An 18,828-nucleotide genomic window follows, 5' to 3' on the forward strand; every position below is an offset into this window, starting at 1 on the left:
TTTGGTATTTTTGCCCGAGTGAAAATGGGGAGTGAGATTTTAACTTGCAATCAGGTTTTTCAGTGCTTACCTCTCTTCCATTGAATACCGTGTCATCGTACCAGAGAATGTAATTTTTGATGATGGGAGAAGTGGAAATACCTTTTAATATTAGGTTTTTATGTTCCATCTCTGTGAAGATCAGTTTCTTGAAGATAAAGGGCTTGATGGGATGAGCAGCTCTAAGGTTGGTCATAAAACACATGCTTGGTTAGTTAGAAGAATTTGAGATAGACCACTTTGCAAGATACTGGGTTGTTCAAAAGTAGCGTGGACTTGAAATGTTAGCAACACAATATATGGTAGTAAGGGTCTGAGTTTGTACTCCTTTCTTGCGCTCCTGTACGGCAGGGAATGTGAATGGGGTCTAGTTGGTCCTGTGTAGGTGAGGTTCCTTCAATGAATCCAAGCCTCTGCTTTGTTAGGAACCTGAGACGTAAGTGCCAGTGTAAGGCAGTAGTTAACAGCACCTTAGCAGCTGGAAGCGGGTACTGCTTAAATTGCATGTGTTACCTAATATGTGGTAAAATAGCCTTTTTTTTTTTTTTTTACTCCCTTTTACTGCATTGTATCTGAAGTTATGTATTAAGGTTGTATGAAATTATAAATGAGAAAGGGAAGTAATTCTTTTGTGACAAGCTTGAATAGAATTTGAATTTAGAATCCAGGATTTACAGTGGCTTTGAGTACTCCCATTTTTTTTAAGTTATAGAAATCACATTCAGTCTATGAATAGCTGGACTGTGTCTGGACAAATCCAGTTGTAATGACTGTGCAGGTGACCCTGCATGTGTTGCATGATACTGTGGATTGTGTAGCATAGCGATTAAAAACGCAGGCTCGTGAGGGTTGCTGGAGGTTGTCTGGCCCTGCTCTAAGCGGAGCTAGCTTTGAAGTTAGGACAGGTTTGTCAGCACCATTTGGTACTGACACCATTTGGTGATTCCACCCTCTTGCTTGAGCATTCTTCTTTGTGAGCTGCTTTTTTTCCTTCTATGTGGTTGGGATTTTCTGGGCTACATGTCCTGGCTGTTGCCTTGTGTCTTGCTTCGCATTGATGGGAAGAGGCTCTGCTCGTCTCAGTACCCGTTTTGGCTAGTGGCAAACTGCAGGTAGTACCTGGGTTAGCTGCTTTTTGTCCAGCCTGCAGAAACGAGGTGCCCTCAGACTTTAAGAACTCCGTGTCATGTACTTGCAGGATTTTACTGGTATTCTTTTGGACTCTGGGATTTTTCTGTATTTCTTCTGAGGGGGTGTGTGTGTGTAAAAACCCGGCACAGTATTTCAGATGGGAGCTCCCAAGGGCTGAGTACATGGGAGTAATCGCTGCCATGGACCTGCTGCCTGCACAGCAGCTAACGTGAGCTGATGCAACTATAGTCTGACAGCTGCTTTAAGCTGCCTGAAGCGCTGCTGCTTCCCCTGTACTTAACCACCCAGCTCCCTCATTCCTACTCCCTCTATTGTGCTGGTACTAGCAGCACTCTTGTAGCCTCATGGCAGGCCAGAACCACATGAGGAAGCTAATGCAAGTTGAAACAGATAACTGTATTGTGTCAGATCAGTTTTCTGTGCCGGCTGACTGTTCAAAGCCTTGGGCTGACTCAGGGATCGTGGATGAGGGGGGCACAGCACTGCTCTCTTCTTTTGTTGGTCACTGTATAGTAGTCGAGAGTGTTGTAAGGGAGGCAGAGGCTTTGAGGCCAGGTAATAACAGTGCCCCAGAGGATTGTCCTGCAGGGCTGGGGTTTCCTTGTCACCTTGATTACTTTCACCTGTTCTTATATTCTCTTTGGGAGCATGTGATAAGGGCACTCTGGCCTTTCACAGAAAGGACAGGCAGTGCTGCTTCCACACACACGTGTGCTCCAAGCTGAAGTATATCCTGGCTTCCCCAGTGCAGTAGCAAGGCTATGAAATAAAAGGGTAGAGGCTTTGCTAATAACAAGTAACAGGGAATATCCGTGCTGGGCTGTGACTAAGGAGTAAGGATTGCCCTTTGTAAAGTAATGGGATGCACCAACAGGGCTGAGTGTGGCCTACTTTGCAGAACATGGTTACACTGTAGGGTAGCATTGATGGTAACTAGATGCTTGCTTTCCCTCAGCTGTTCCTAGCGTGGGCTCATGGCAGGCCCCTGGCTGCGGGGATGGGTCCTAATGGCTGGGACAGACCTCAGCAGCACCTCTTCCAATGGACGGAAGGCCCTGTTAGCTGAGCTGCCTGCTGAAGTGAGTCAGTCTTCAAGAGTCTAGGCCGGTGGTCTGCACGTGGTTTTGATTGCACATTCCTAGTACTAAAAGTTTTTTGGGTGTACACCCCTGCTGTATGTGTGTTTATTTCCCAGTTACATGTATGTACTACTGAAGTTCTGGGTTTTCCTTCCCTCACCCCAATATCAGATTGTCTTGCACACTTTGAGACCACTGGTCTAGGCTGTGTAACTAATCCTTTAATTCCACTCACTGTTTTGAGTTGTATTTTCAAACTGTCTTGGCTTTAATACTGTTTGTACATCAGTTGTTGATTTGGCCGACTCTGTGTTAACAGTGAGGAGGACAGAACTTGCATAACTTCGGTATAGAAAACCTGAAGAGACAGTCAGCAAGAAAAGCAGCAACCTCCTCTAGCAGTTGGGCCCTAGGAAATGTGTTAGGGATCATCTCTGTCAACGTCTCGTGTTGCTGGAGTTTCTTTTCTAAACACACTGAAGGAGCTGTTGCTTCTGGGTGTGCACGGACTTGGTCTGCTTGTGCACCTCTGTTGCTGTTCTGAAGTTGACAGGACAAATCCTCACTGAAAATCATGATCAGTTAAAAAGATTGCCCTGGTTTCGGGTGGGACACAGTTAATTTTGCCTCAGAGCATCTGGTGCAGTGCCGTGTTTCGGCTTTAGTCTGAGGTTAATGCTGATAACACGCCCATGTTTCAGCCGTTGCTGAGCAAAGCTCATACAGCGGCAAGGACAGCCCGTCTCTCACCCCAGCCCAGCAGCGTGTGGAGGCTGAGGGTGCCCTGGAAGCTGGGAGGGGACACAGTTGGAACAGGGGACCCTGGGAGTGTTCCATGCCGGGTGATGTCATGCTGAGCAGTGAAGCTGGGGCCGTTGCCTGGGCGACGGCCTGCTGCTTGGAGACTGGCTGGGCATTGCAGAGCGTGGTGAGCAGTGGCCTTGTGTTACAAATTCTTTCGTGATTATTACTATTTTCCCCTCCTTTTCTGTCCTGTTAAAGTGTCTTTATCTCAAGCAATTAGTTTTACCTATATTTCTTACTTTCTTTCCGTTCCACTGAGGGTGGGGGAAGTGAGTGAACGGCTGTGTGATGCTCAGCTGCCTGCTGGGTTGAACCAACATGCAGTTGTGTGGTTATCACAGAAGGGTTGGTGCTGGAAGGGCCCTCTGGAGCTCATCCCATCCAACCCCTGCCAAGGCAGGGCCACCCAGAGCAGGGCCACCCAGAGCAGGGCACACAGGAACTTGTCCAGGTGGGTTTGGGATGGCTCCAGAGAGGGAGACTCCGCAACCCCCCCCCCCCCGGGCAGCCTGTGCCAGGGCTCTGCCACCCTCACGTAAAGAAGCTCTTCCTCGTGTTGAGGTGACTCTTGTTGTGGTTCAGTTTATGGCCGTTAATGTTACGTAGATCTTGGGTATGTGTGGTGGAATAGAAGCAGAGTTTAGTTTAAATAGGTATGTTGGTGGCTTGGCTGTGATCTTGAGCGCTCTTTCACAGACCGCATATGCATAAACCGTGCTGTTTAGATCGCATGTTGGTTCTGTGGTGTTTCACAGCAGCACTGCCATGCAGCATCACCGCCATGCAGCATCACTTTAATGTAGTGTTTTCTAACCATCATGGGTGGCAGTGATTTGTCTGTGCTTTGCTTGTAGTTTTCAAGGTGCAGAAGCATGTATGCTTCTACACCTCTTCCTGTTTGCGCCTCTGTGATGGCTCAGCTGTAGGAGAACTTGGTGATGGTTTTACAGAGACAAGCTCTTTGGTTAACCAGTATTAAAGAAAAAAAAGCTGTCGTAATTGCTTTTTCCTGCGTGTTTAGAATCCTGCTAGCGATGGCAAGAGTGTTGCTAAAGCTATGGGAAGATGCACTTCTGGAGGGGACTGGCTGTGATTCTTGGTGTGTGCTTTGTTTGGGTTTTATTATCTGTTGTAATCTGGTAGGCGCTCGCAGTGTGCTGAGTAGTCTTGTCTTGTATCATGTTTGTGAAATGGTAAGACCCAACAAATGATTTTGCTTGTAATAAAGCCAGCTGTGCATTCAGCTGAAGGGATGAGGGTTATGTGTTACCATCAAGGCTGTCTCTTCTTGGTGTGCTCGTGCGGTTTGTTTTCTGTTACATGCAGGTTTTAAAGAATTTAGGGAATGTACCAAATGTGTCTACTTTGAGCTGGTAGTTTTAATACCCACATGGGTAGTGACTGAACCAAATCCTGTTTGCTCACTTTGGATAATGGTGAACCCTTATTGCGGTATAATCCCAGAGAATATTTGGTTTGGTAAAGCAAAGATGTGTTACTCTTGAGTCATAATGTTAGTACTGCCATAGACACATGGGATGGGATTTTCAACAGTAGGCTTGCAGCATGAGAACGAAGATCATGTTCACTCTCCATAGAGCTGATTTTTACTTCTGGTTAGGTTGGAGTCTGTAACCTTGCTCTGGAGGTGGGTGTGCTGCTTAGCTGTTAGAGGAGATCACAGCTTTCTGTAAGCTGTGCTAACAGTGCAGTTAAAGCAGAGTGCCTGTTGCTTAATGCTAAGCGCTTACTCATTTGTTCTTACCGTTGCCCATTTAGATTTTGTGACACGGAATATTGTTACTTGCTTAGCATGAGGTTGTAAGATCAGCGCTCATGCTGGTGGCTGTATCCAGCAGTGAGCAGATGTAATACTGAATCATGGGAGAATGATTTCCTTAGGATGTTTGATCACCTCCCGAATGCTGATTTTATTGAGATCTGAGGTAGTTCTCTGTAGCTGTGCTTTACGTTCCTGTTTTCCCAGAGAGGTCATACTGAGGGATCCTTACAGTGATGTGTGCTCCGGTTCTGCTTCACCCTTGCTGTAAACTAGAGCACAGGAGACCGAAGGAAAACAGCTGAATGAGGCTATGCAGTGTGGAGGACAGGGTACCCTCTGCTAGGCTGAAGTATAAACTAGTTTCAGAACCGGTGGAGTACAGAAAAGCCTCAGGAAAGAGCTTACAAAATCACAGGGCAGCTGAGGTGGGGAGGTCTGGAGATCACCTCATCCAGCATCCTGTCCCCAGCAGGCTTAGCCAGAGCCGCTGCTCAGGTCCAGCTGGGTTTTGGGTATCAACAAGGAAGAAGACTCCCTAACCTTGCTGGAAAGCCTGTGCTGGTTATTTGACTGCTCTCAGAGTAAAGGAAAAAAAACAAACCACAAACAAATGCTTTTTTGTCTATTTAAATATATGTTTTGTTGTTGTTTTGGTTTGTTCCTCTTATTCACTGGATACCACTGAGAAGAGTTTGGCTTGATGTTCTTTACACCCTCCTACCAGGTATTTACACACACAGAGAGTATTCCCCCAAAGCCTGCTGTTCCCCAGGCAGAACAGCCCTGGTGCTCTCAGCCTCTTGTATAACTGATGCTCCAGTCCCTCCATCATACTGGAGATGCATATGAGGGAGAGACCCTGCAGAATGGCTCTTGTCGATCTGGTCAGGGAGAGTAAGTTTCTGTTTGGCAAGAAGTAAGAGATGGTACAGAATGAATTAAAGCTCAAACTATGTTAGTAAGTTTAAGGGATAAATATGGTAGCAGGCTGTTAAAGGGAAATTGAGGAAAAACCCGAGCATGGAATGCACAGTGGCCAATTTCGTGTCATTAGAAGATACTCTGAAGATGAAACTGGATAACTAAATAGAAAACAGGGTACCAGAGGTTTAGGAAATGCTAGCAGCAGTTGTTAATTGAACTGGTGGGTTAGGTGGGATCTTTACAGAGAGAATAAGGGAGGATAAAGTGGTCCTGAGAGTTGTTGACAGAGAAATTCACAGTTACTGACAGAGAAAAGGGAGAAGGTAGAGTCTCAGATGACATTGTGAGAGTCAAAGTGAATGGGAGAGCCAGGACATGCAAATGGGAGCTTTGAAAGAACAGTGATGGAATGTGTTTGCACAGGCAGCACCTGATGGGAGTATGCAGTGCCTTAAAGTGTTGGTTTTCACGCTACTGTGAGGCTAAAAATGCTCTGCACCCAGTGAATGGCTGCTTATGCTCAGCTTGGCTAATGCAGATGAAGCCCACCGTTGGTAAAAGGGTTCAAAACTCTGTACTACTTATCACAAGTTCACTTCTGAGTCTTGTTGAGAAGAAACTTCCTACAATCTGCGAGGTTGGAAAAGATCATCGAGCCCAACTATGCCCAGCCCTGCCGAGGCCACCACTGCCCCATGGCACTGAGGCCTCGTCTCCACGCTGTGTGAACACTTGCAGGGACAAGGGACAGTGACTGCAGCCCTGCCCTGGGCAGCCTGTTCCAATGCCTGAGCAGCCTCTGGGGAAGGAATTGTTCCTCAGCTCCATCTCAACCTGCCCTGGGGCAGCTTGAGGCCGTTTCCTCTTGTCCTGTCACTTGTTCATAGTGGTCCTGTTGTCACTAGCAATAGCTACGAAAGGTCTGCTAGGAACAGTGCTCATTTGAATGCTTTGTAATGACTTGGCTGTAGTTCTGGTTCTAGCCTATACCATTTAGGTTATGATGCTAACCTAAGTTTGTTCACCTTTTCAGCTGGTCAGTGTTGCAGCCATTCATTTACAACAGTCTTTGCAGGTTCTGTAGTGTTTGATTATTCCTTCACTGGGATTAGCTGGGAATACCTTCCTGTAGGAGTATTTTGATTGGAGATGACATTCAGTGTTGATTATTTTACTACTTTCTTTAAGTCACAGAAGCTCTGTTTAACCAGTACAGTTTAAGCATTTGTCTCTCCAGTTTAAAATCTAAAAATACCCCTCAATGGTAAAGCATTGCATGGAGTTTTGTGTATCGTTCCGTGAATTTGATTTTGAGATTCATCAGTGCACCTCTGTGGAAGGTTTAAGAACTTTGCCAGTAGGAGAGACCTGTCAACTTCAGAAATAGTTTAATAAATACTTGGTCTGAATTGGTTTTGCTGCTGAAGGTGATCTTTTGTCTGATATGTGTCAAATATCCCTCCTCTCCCTTCTCGTTCTAGTTGTCATGGATGATGACGACGATGAATCCTGTCTCCTTGATCTTATTGGGTAAGTTTTCCTTAAGCAATCCTGTCAAAAAAGTTGGGAAAAGCAGAAGGTGATTCTGTCTCAGTATTGTCTCAGGAGTGGGTGTCGTGCAAATGAAATAAGCAGCTGCGCTTTGTCTCCGTGTGTGCATCCCAAAGCCTTCAATCCCAGTCTGTACTACTAGCTGACAGTCCACTTGCAGGCGTTCTCCTCTGGAGGGACTAGGGAATGAGCATGGAGGTTGGATTTATCAGCAGTTTTCTCAAAGAGACTGTATTAAAATCAAGTTAGGGGTTTTAAGTGGTCCTGGCTTGGTGGGTGTGCGTTGTGTTTGTTGTTTCATTATTTCCAGAACAGATTTATTTAGAGGTTTTTAATTCCACATGGGGACCTCAAAAATGATGAGGATTGGTAAAACATGAGCGAAATACCTGTGAATTACGTGTGACAAGTGCCCTTCCTTTGGCTACTAACATTGGTGTCAATATTCAAGAACAGATAGTATGCTATAATGCAGTAAAAACATCAGGAGAAAATTGAACACTTCATATATGGGGATACTTTATTCCAGCTCTGCCAGAAATGAGTTGGACATCAGTCTTGGAGCAGCTGCTAAAAGATCAACTTGGTTGCGTATAAGCATGTTTAACAGTCTTAAATGTAGTAAATAATAGGCCTTTAACTTCTTCATGGACTCGAAGCTTCCAGCGAAACCAGTGAGAGCTTTTGCTTCAGAGAACCCCAAGTATCACAGCAGTGGCTGCTGTCGTATGGGGGGGGTTACTCAGTGGGTGCTGTTCGCAAAGCCTTGCCAGTCGTGGCTCACAGTTCTGTTCTCTGAGGTGAACTGTGCAAGATCACTGATGTGAAAACCACATCCTGCTTGGAACATAAAGGTGATAATTGACTGCATGGGACAATGAAGTGCTCTCTCAGGAGCATGAATCATGAGGAGCCTGGTACAAGTTCACAGGTGGTCCAGAAAATTAAGTGCTCTCTATACAGATGAGTGTTTGTGTGAGAAATTACAGTGTTCTCCCTCCTGCTGGCAGCAGTTACTGTCTTAAGTATCTAGAGAAATGGAAACCAGCATTTTTTTTATACCTGCTCTTTGGTTTTGGTAAGTGCCTTCTAAAACTCTTTCCTTACTAATGACAGTATTTAAGGTGAAGAAATGTTCTTCAGTTCTAATTGCAGTTTTCACTATCTTAAAGCTGGTGAGTGTGATTAATATTAAACAGCCTGGTTATTTTACTGATAAAGCTTGTAAGCATAGAATCATAGAATCCCAGACTGTTTTGTATTGGAAGGGACCTTAAAGCTCATCCAGTTCCGGCCCCCAGCCACGGGCAGGGACACCTTCCACTAGAGCAGCTTGCTCCAAGCCCCTGTGTCCAGCCTGGTCTTGAACAGTGCCAGGGATGGGGCAGCCACAACTTCTCTGGGCACCCTGTGCCAGTGCCTCAGGGAAGAACTTCTACCTTAGATCTAACACGAATCTCCCCTGGTTAAGTTTAAACCCATGAAGCATAAGCATGATAGACCCTATATAAGATCAAGTTCTAGCTTCCTTTATTCTTGAAGTTCAGTGTAATCTACAACGAAAATGACATTTTCATTTGAAAATTCATGTAACCACTTCTGTGTTGTAAGCGTGACTGTACCATAAGGTCCCTGCCAAGTACTGACACATCTTTTGTAAGCACATGAATGCAGCTTGCTTATAAAATGAATAAAAGAGGAGTAGAGGTCTATTTATGCTTTCAGAAGACTGGTTGTAAACCTGCAATATCTTTAACTTGTTCCAAGTTTATTTTCTAGGCTCTTGAAGAGAGTAGAGAATGATTTAAATTCATACTTTATTTACATGAGACTCATAGAACCACAGAATAGTTTGAGTTTGAAAGGACCTTCAAAGCTCATCTAGTTCCAGCCCCCTGCAGAGAGCAGGGACGTCTTCATTTAGATAGGTTGCCCAGAACCACATCCAGCCTGGCCTTGAATGTCTCCAGGGATGGGGCATGCAGCACCTCTCTGGGCAGCCTGTGCCAGTGTTTCACCACCCTCATTGTAAAGAAATTTTTCCTCACATCCAGCCTGAATCTCCCCTGTTTTAGTTTAAAACCATCACCCCTTGTCCTGCTGCAGGATGATGAGTATCTCCTGCGTCTCAAAAATGGTTTTAGTGTTACTTGTTAATCAGTAAGGATGTTTTAAAATGAAAAAATCCATGTGATTTTACTCTTTGTGCTAACGGACATGTTGGGAAATGCTGTGTTACTGTTGTATTAAAATAAGCCCATGTAACACAACCTTTCAATGTTTTTCCGTTTGGTTTGTATGTACAGTTACTTTATTGTCTTTTGGTTTGAATTTCCAAGACTCATTCTGTCAGACCACATCCTAAAGCTGAGTTTTGTTCACCGATAGTGCTAAGCTAATGAAATACCCTGAAATTGTATTTCCCAGTATTTAATCAGTAATTTTTGAAATACCCTGAAATTGTATTTCGCAGTATTTAATCAGTAATTTTTATGGCTGATTTAAGCTTGTTAACTTACATTGAGGGTGGCAGGAAAACATGTTCAAGAGTCAGGTCTGTAAATACACTATTGACTTAGTAGCTAAAAAGGCATTCTGGTTCATCTCTGTAGAAGAGAAGGTACCTGGTTTAGTTCTCATGTTATTTGGTGGTAGTATTTTCCTTAGGTTTTGTGCTCTATGCACTCATGCTGTGTGTTTGAAGAGAATATGAGTAACACCCTCACAGAGGGAAATAAAGCAGAATGCAACGAAAATTGTGTGATGGACATAGTTTATTGCTTGAGATGCAAATCAGGTCAGCATCTGCCAACTGTGCTGGTACAGAAACACAGATCCTTCCATGTTATAAACTTTCAGCTTTGTGTTGCAGTCAGCGCACTGTGTTTTTGCCAGAAACCTGATCTATCTGGATACAGTATCTTAGTTAAATTCACCTCACCCCTAGAAAGAGCTTCCTAAAAGTGGTAACTTTTATGTTTTGTTTTTTTTTCTTCCCTTAAGGGACCCACAGGCACTGAATTACTTCCTCCATGGGCCTAGCAGTAAATCTGTAAGTAGCATTCCTCTGTGTTAGACATGCATAAGCTTCAGCGAGTATATGACTTTTAACCATGACTTTTGTCTTTTTCTTTTTTTTTGCCAGAGCAATGAAGACTTGACTAATACAGAATATTCTGTAGCCAACTCAAATTCCATTTTTGCCAACTCCAATGTAAGTGCTCAGGAGATAAATCATACTTGTATTGAGACTGCAGGTTTCTGGTATGGCTTTACTTGGCTTTTAGAAAACGGAGTGAATTAGATGTGGGTTTTGACCTTTTTCATATGTGAATTCTGAATTCTAGCATAGAACCATCTCCTGCTGTTGATGTGGAAGTATTTCATTGGGTTGTCAGTGGGGGATTAATTGAAAGATGCTGCATTATTGGGCCATGTCAGTCTGTAAGGCAGCTTGCTCAGCAGTGAAAATACTCACAACTCTATGCAGAAGGTGACGTTGCTGCGGACTGAAGGACAAGAAAGCGGTGTCCGTCCACTCTTGCTCCCTTCCCTGATCCCACCCATCTCAAACTGAGCCACTGTTTCGCCTCCTTTAGTGATTCCAGGTTTGTTTCCTTGGGTAGTCATCAGTCTCCGTTACAAACCTCATGAGAGGCTTCCATAGCCATTGCCCTGTTACCCAGCTTTACTTAGTGACTGCTTCCACCTTCCTGTTGTAGTAGTACAGATTAAAAGAGCAGAGTCAGCACAAATAAGACTCTTGGTAAGCAGGTGCATGAAGCTGCACAGGCACTCATTTCGTGTTGAAATCTGTCTGGTGTTATGGATGGCTATTGTGAATCTGGGCAGCAGTGATACAGATCAAACTTGGAAGGTCCCTGCTTCCAGTTGGTGCACATAAAATTGTTTTTGGATGTGAAACAGTCCTGGAAGCAGGGGGCGAAACTTGGGGTTTGTCATTCCAGTGGGAGAGCTTCAAGCGATTAATCTTGATTGCATGTAATCCTATTTATTATGACAATGACTGTTAGCAGTAATAGTTGTATTGTTGGTACTAGCTGGAATAGTGTTAAATGGAACCCACTAAATTACACAGTTGCAAAAGATTCCGGGTTGGTCATTGTCTCTGGAGACAAGTTACAGATGCAGTAGGGAGTTCTGCACAGGGACCTGACACTTGTGAGTCCTAGTAGAGCCCTAGTGAGTGATTTCTTCTTGCTCTGCCTGATGGTAGCTAGGGACAGTTGAGAACCTGATCTGTGATTTTGGGTGTTCATGTTGCAGACATTGAGACATTTCAGTTCCAGTTTTAATTCCTTCTGTTAACAAAAATGTAAAAAGTTTTGTTGTAATTTTTAATTACATTTTGAAAATACTTAATTTTAAGAAGTGTATCTTAATAATTTAAAACATGAGGGAAGTTTCATTTAAAAATACATAGGATGATTCTGAAACAGATTGGGGTAAAATACTGAGTAAATATGCTTGGAGAACTGAAAGCGGGAGCATGTTAGTGCATGTGATGATTACAGCTTGCAGCATCTTCACACTGTTTGTATGAGGTGAACAAGGTAATGGTTTTAAACTGACAGGGGGTGGGTACAGATGAGCTCTTAGGCAGAAGCTCTTCCCTGTGAGGGTGCTGAGGCGCTGGCACAGGGTGCCCAGAGAAGCTGTGGCTGCCCCATCCCTGGCAGTGCTCAAGGCCAGGTTGGACACAGAGACTTGGAGCAAGCTGCTCCAGTGGAAGGTGTCCCTGCCAGTGGCAGGGGTTGGAGCTGGCTGATCTTAAGGTCCTTTCCAACCCAAACTGTTCTGTGATTCTATAAAACATCCATGACCTTCAGGCAGTGAAGGGTTGGAGTATGAATGTGACAGCTAATTTCACACCCACATTTTGCATTTATCCTGATCTAAAAAGAAACTGGATGTTTTTAACTAATCGCCACATGATTTTGCAGTTTACAAAGGTGTTCTTAGTCTAACTTAAAATTATTGCCACTAGTATTACACATTTAAATTCATTATTTCACCTGCAGAAACCTGATACTTGTTTAGACTTTCTGGACATAGATTTTTTAGGAAAACTCACTGAAAATAGGCCAGAATAACATGGCCTAGTTCTGATCTTCTGTAGCACAGTATTTACAGATGTAGATTTGGTGCCACTACAGTATTAGCTGTAGTTTCAGTGTTCATAGTTGTCTGCGGTTTTTTAATGGCATAAACTACCAAGTCTGTAGCAGTGTTTTTCTTACTGCTTTGTTTCTAAGACTTTTCTAAACAAAGAATTAGCATAATTCCTTAACTTCATCAAAAGATGACCAGTTTGCACTGCGTGACTAGAAATCATAGAATCACAGAATAGTTTGGGTTGGAAAGAAACTAAAGATTGTCCAGTTACAACCCCCTGCTATGGGCAGGGACACCTTCCACTAGAGCAGCTTGCTCCAAGGCCCTGTGTCCAGCGTGGCCTTGAGCACTGCCAGGGATGGGGCAGCCACAGCTTCTCTGGGCACCCTGTGCCAGCACCTCAGCACCCTCACAGGGAAGAGCTTCTGCCTTAGATCTAACCTGAACTTGCTCTGTTTCAGTCTGAACCCATCACCCCTGGTCTTATTGCTACAGTCCCTGATGAAGAGTCCCTCCCCAGCATCCTTGTAGACCCCTTCAGACACTGGAAGCTGCTCTGAGGTCTCCACGCAGCTTCTCTACTCCAGGCTGAGTAGCCCCAATGTTCTCAGCCTGTCTTCATGTGGGAGGTGCTGCAGCCCTTGATCATTCTGGTGGCCTCCTCTGGGCTGGCTCCAACAGCTCCATGTCCTTCTCACACTGAGGACACCAGCTCTGCACAGGGTGCTGCAAGTGGGGTCTCATGAGAGCTAAGCACAGGGGCAGGATCATTTCCTTTGACCTGCTGGTCACACTCCTTTTGATGCAGCCCAGCGCATGGGTGATTTCTGGGTTCAGGCGCACACTGAAGCGGCTCACGTTCACTTTGTCATCGACCAACAGCCCCAAGTCTTCTGCAGGGCAGCTTTGGATCATGTTTCCACCCAACCTGTAGCTGTGCCTGGGATTGCCCTAAATGTTGGTGGCATTTAGGAGATGGATCTCATATGACAGGGAAAGACAGTGAAAGAGCAGCTTTCTCCTGCCTTTATCCTGCTACTGCTGAAGCCTTGCCCAAAATTGAGTTACAGTGGAGGTCTGTCTCCTTTCTCCTTTCTTTTACCATTTTGTCCCTACGGTGCTCAGCTTGAGGAAGGGTAAATGGCACTTAAGGAGCATATCATACCCTCTTGAAACAGGGCAGCTGCAGAGCTGATTGCTGTGGAGATGGGAGAAGTGGAAAGAGTGTAGTGTCTCCAGCAGCCTGATACGAGGGCACGGGTGGGATGTGACACACATGGTTATGCTGGCTCAGTGTCTAGGGTGAACGTCATCTTGTGTGCATACTACGCAAAGAAGAAGGTTTGTCTGCGTGAAAAGAAGCTTAATGAGGAAACAGGGTAGAGCTTGGGGTTTCTGCAATGATGTGTTTCTTGTTTTGCTTTTCAGAACACTGATCCTAAGTCGTCTGTGAAAAGTGTAAGCAGTCAGCTTGGAGAGGGGCCTAGTGATGGACTGCAGCTGTCCAGTAGCCTTCAGTTTCTTGAAGATGAACTTGTATCTTCTCCTTTACCTGATCTTACTGAGGATCAGCCTTTTGATATTCTTCAGAAGTCCTTGCAGGAGGCCAATATTACTGAACAGACTTTGGCAGAAGAGGCATATTTAGATGCCAGTGTAGGTTCCAGCCAACAGTTTGCACAAGCTCAGCTTCATTCTTCTTCATCAGCATCCTTTACTCAGGCTTCTAATGTTTCTAATTACTCAGGTCAGACGTTGCAACCTATAGGAGTTACTCAAGTGGTACAGCAACCTGTTGGAGCATCTTTTGCAAGCAATACAGTTGGTGTGCAACATGGCTTTATGCAACATGTTGGAATTAGTGTTCCCAGCCAGCATTTGTCTAATAGCAGCCAGATCAGTGGGTCTGGGCAGATCCAGCTAATCGGTTCATTCAGTAATCAGCCTTCCATGATGACCATTAATAACCTTGATGGATCTCAGATCATACTGAAAGGCAATGGTCAACAAACACCTGCAAACATGAGTAGTGGCCTCTTGGTTCATAGACAAACCCCAAATGGTAATTCGCTGTTTGGTAACTCGAATTCAAGTCCAGTAGCACAACCTGTAACTGTTCCGTTTAACAGCACAAATTTTCAGACATCGTTGCCTGTCCATAATATCATCATTCAGAGGGGTTTGGCACCAAACTCTAACAAAATACCTGTTAATATCCAACCAAAGCCTGTCCAAATGGGTCAGCAGACTGCTTACAATGTGAATAACTTGGGAATACAGCAGCATCACATACAGCAAGGGATTCCATTTGCTTCTGCAAACTCACCTCAGAGCTCAGTAGTTGGTCCTCATATGTCCGTTAATATCGTTAACCATCAGAACACAAGGAAATCAGTTACACCTCAGACAGTCAACAATGCTGGAGGTAGTATTGTGATCCATTCTCCTATGGGACAGCCTCATGCACCTCAGAACCAGTTTCTCATACCTACAAATTTGTCTGTTAATTCTAATTCAGTTCATCACGTCCAGGCCATAAATGGACAGCTTCTTCAGACTCAGCCTTCCCAGCTGGTTCCTAGCCAAGTGTCTGCTGAGCATGTGATGCTCAACAGGAACTCTACAAACATGCTAAGAGCCAGCCAGTCGTATTCAGGGCAGATACTGAATAATCACAACACGGCTGTTCAGCTTGTTTCCGGCCAGACGTTCACAGCTCCTGGAAACCAAGTCATAGTCAACCACGGAACCTCGCAGATTGTGGGTGGACAGGTACCCTTGCAGCAGGTGTCACCAACCGTGTTGCATTTGTCACCCAGTCAAGCTAATGTTTCTCAAGGTAGATCGAGTTTTACCACGATGTCCCCCGGGCAGTCTGCAGTCTCCAGCATGTCAGCTTCGAACCGATTTGCTGTTGCAAGTTCTTCTGGGTCAGTACATCCTAGCCTGGGAGCATCGGTTCAGTCTGTCGCATCGGGAGGAAACTTCACTGGAGATCAGCTCACACAGAGCAGAACTCAAGTTCCCATCAGTGCATCGCATCGTCTTCCAGCATCCTCTTCCAAATCTGGCAGCACCTTCAGTCACACGTCGGTGGGAGTAACACAACAGCAGTTTGCTTTTGGTCAGGTATGAAAGCTGCTTGAGAATGTAGCCAAAGAAATGCTTCTAAGCTGTGCTAAAACCTGGTTAACAAAGGATCCAAGCTGGTATTAACACAGAAAACATGAATTTTGCTAGCTTGTGATGTTACTGTGGAACTGCTCAACATTACTGTGAGCCGGAGACATGATTTCACTCAGTTATTTCCTAAAGTCACTGAGTGAATGAGCCTGTCGCTTCCACTAGTGCAGAAGATTTTGCTGGTGATTTACAGTTGTATTTCCAGAACTGCATAGCACTGATCTGTTTCTGCTTCCATTGAAAGGAATGGGTGCTCTAGCGTTACCCTGTGAGCTCCCCTGAAAATCTTAACTGGAGAGCTAGATGTGAAGGTTTGAGTACATTCTGAGCACTTAGAAGTCTTTTTGGCCTCATGAAAAACTCTGTTTTTTAAGATTTGTTCCTTAGAATCCCTAAAAGGAAATACCTTTTAAAGCAGTTTGTGAAACATAACACTTAAAAAATACTTTAAGAAGAGATTTACTTAATAATAATGGACAAAGCTTTGTGAATGTTCTCTAAAGGTGAGAACTGGGCTATTTTCCCCCAGTGGATGCAGCTGTACGTTCAGCCCAGGTTGGCTTATCACACAGTTACTCCATTTCTGTCCTTTTTCTGCCTTTTTTTTCCCCTCGTTTGTCATTACAAAATACTGATAAGAGCTGTCTCAGAGTGCCTTTGCACTGATTATCTTGGGTTTTTCTGTTTTCCCAAAGGTCTTGTGGATTTTTTTTAACCGAGGCCAAAATGGGCAATGAAATAATGTGTCTTAGAAAATGAAGTGTATTTAGAACATGTTGCAGAGCCACATTTTTATTCTTGGCCCAAACTGCTAGTGCAAGTTGTAATGTTTTGTTTGCACGTGAGTTATTTCAGGCCCATCTGACTTTTCTCCTCATGCCTCTGCATCTTGCTGTCTATAGGGTATGTGCTGGGTCAGTGAGTTCCAGCACTTACAAAAGCAAACTCTTTTCTTCCTGCTGTAAAAGATGAGCTGAAAATGGGAACCAGAGAGTACAATTTCTGCTGTTAACCAAAACCATTTTAGTCTGTACTCGCATTTTAAATGTTACGGTGTATTGTACATAAGCCGTGTGCCATTTAGTCCCTAAACACTAGATGGCTTGTGCCACTGTGTATTTTCAGTTGTGAGACAGGTTATTTAGTCATCTTGCAGTTCTGAGAATCTCAAAAGCTGAGCTTCTACCAACTTAGTGGTAATTCACGGATCTTCTGGGATAGATTTGTACTTTCAGTGGCGTTTATGTTCCTCCCTGATTTACTTCACCAAATTCTTGAACGTGAAAGGAAATGGGATGCCTGAAATGTCACCACTTAGGAGTCTGAGGTTGCAGAAGCATGTGTAGAGCTGAATTTTAGTTGCCTTTTTTGCCTTTTGCTCTCTTTGTTAAAGCTTTCAGTAAATATCTGATTTTTTTTTTTCCCCCCTAATGTCTGTGGCACAGAAGAAATCTCTGAACCACACGTCATCAGTTTCTGCATCGAAGGCGCAAGATAATTTGAGACAGCCTCAGCTAACAAGTCTCCTGAGCAACACACTATCAGGTCAACTAAGGTCTTTTTAAAATCATTTTCTTTTATCTTCCCCAGCAACAGAAATAGGTGGTTCTTCAGTGTGTCAGACTTGCATTGCTGGCTCATGCTGGCAGGATCCTAGAGGTTATCCCAACTTTCTTTTTAGACCACGTTTCCTTTTCAAACTGCGTTTTTCAGTATTGAATGTGGGCTTTTCTTTTTCCCAACCAGGGCCCTTCATTTTGTAGAGTGAAAGGCTGATTTTTATATGCAATCATTTCCCCCTCTGTCAAATCCCAAATTGCACCTTCTTTCATTTTTCTGACTTTCTTCAGCTTAGGGAAACAGAAATCATTAGTTTCCAAAATCTGGACATCTGCTTAAAATTGCTGTGAAACTCCTGGAGCCTCTCTTGTGATGGCTGCTTCAGATACAGAGGAAAGCCAAGCAGGATTGCAAGGTTCTGCGCAGCCTTGTCATCACTTGATTTATTACTGACTGGCTGGCATTCAGTTAGGCTAGTTAGTGCTTTGTTCCTGACAAAATACTGGCCTTTTCAAGCAGCACCATGCTACTAAAAGAGCATAGAATCACAGAATGGTTTGGGTTAGAAGGGACCTTAAAGCCCATCCAGTTCCAACCCCCTGCCATGGGCAGGGACACCTTCCAGCTTGCTCCAAGACCCTGTGTCCAACCTGGCCTTGAACACTGCCAGGGATGGGGCAGCCACAGCTTCTCTGGGCACCCTGTGCCAGGGACTTCTTCCTTGTATCTAACCTACACAAAACCAGTATGTTAAAAGTAAGCAGAAGAATGCGGTAGCCTTCATCTTCTGTGTGCATATAAGTGACCCTTTTGAGTAAGGTCCCATAATCTTAGCTTTCATTCTGTACTGTTTGTGTAAGCTGTCCAGGCAGTTCTCTACCATCGGCACAGTATGGGGTTTTTGGGGAAAGAAATGTTTGTGTTGGTTATGACAGGGCATGGCTGGTAAGATGCTGTGTGAATTCCTGGGTAAGGCAATTGGAGCAAGTCTGGCCATCTAGAAAGTCTAGAGGAAAAAACCCCAACCTCCCCCAAAGCTCTAGAAAAACTGGGTTTATATGCTTGAGAGAGGGTTAGTATTGAAAAGCTTGATGAAATGCACTGTATGATTTTCAGTGAATCATTGGGATGCTCTGCTTGTGGTACTTGTATTGCTTCTTACATTGCGGTACTGTGGATGGAGATGATTTATATGTGAGGACTTCTGTAGTTTGCAGCAGGAAATACCAGTCCTGTTTCATTTTTATGAGCCAGTTTCTCTCCAGGGTAGTTGCACTAACGCTTTTAAGCACTAGACAAGTCTCTTTCTCCTAAAACTCAAGTAGAATGATCAGGATAGGTACGTGAAATTACTGTGTACCTGCTTAGGATGACAGAGTCTTTTTAACGTATATTTTATAGGACAGGACTCCGGAGCAAAAATCGTGCAGCAGCCTCTAGGAACAGCACAGCCACAAGAAAAAGGAATAGGATCATCATCAGTTCAACAGAGCATACAGGTGGAGAATACTTGTGTTTATATGCTTTCCTTTGCCTTAAAACTCTAGTGCTGTTAGGAGTGTTTCAAGGCCATGTAGGAGTCCTTGCAGTTGTTGTTTAGAGTATATGAAGTCACCC

General features: G+C 44.3%; 1 protein-coding gene across 7 annotated transcripts in view; it reads left to right on the plus strand.

Moving 5' to 3' along the window:
* BICRAL (BICRA like chromatin remodeling complex associated protein) overlaps positions 1 to 18,828 on the plus strand; it is a 34,936-nt gene that overhangs the window by 6,995 nt on the left and 9,113 nt on the right. For 3 of the 7 annotated variants that reach the window (XM_057398520.1, XM_057398522.1, XM_057398523.1), the window contains 6 exons: positions 7,263 to 7,311; positions 10,336 to 10,384; positions 10,478 to 10,546; positions 13,897 to 15,597; positions 17,097 to 17,196; positions 18,613 to 18,710. In XM_057398520.1, the coding sequence (XP_057254503.1) occupies positions 7,268 to 7,311; positions 10,336 to 10,384; positions 10,478 to 10,546; positions 13,897 to 15,597; positions 17,097 to 17,196; positions 18,613 to 18,710 (2,061 nt within the window). In that variant the 5' untranslated portion in view covers positions 7,263 to 7,267. Of the gene's footprint in view, positions 1 to 3,053; positions 3,199 to 7,262; positions 7,312 to 9,451; positions 9,493 to 10,335; positions 10,385 to 10,477; positions 10,547 to 13,896; positions 15,598 to 17,096; positions 17,197 to 18,612; positions 18,711 to 18,828 lie in introns of those variants that run through there. The other 4 variants (XM_057398521.1, XM_057398517.1, XM_057398519.1 and 1 more) reach the window with 4 other exon arrangements.

This window comes from Pezoporus wallicus, unplaced genomic scaffold (assembly GCF_028554395.1).
Source record: "Pezoporus wallicus isolate ANWC-B61680 ecotype Strahan unplaced genomic scaffold, APGP_CSIRO_Pwel_v1 contig_11493, whole genome shotgun sequence".
Classification (NCBI taxonomy): domain Eukaryota; kingdom Metazoa; phylum Chordata; class Aves; order Psittaciformes; family Psittacidae; genus Pezoporus; species Pezoporus wallicus.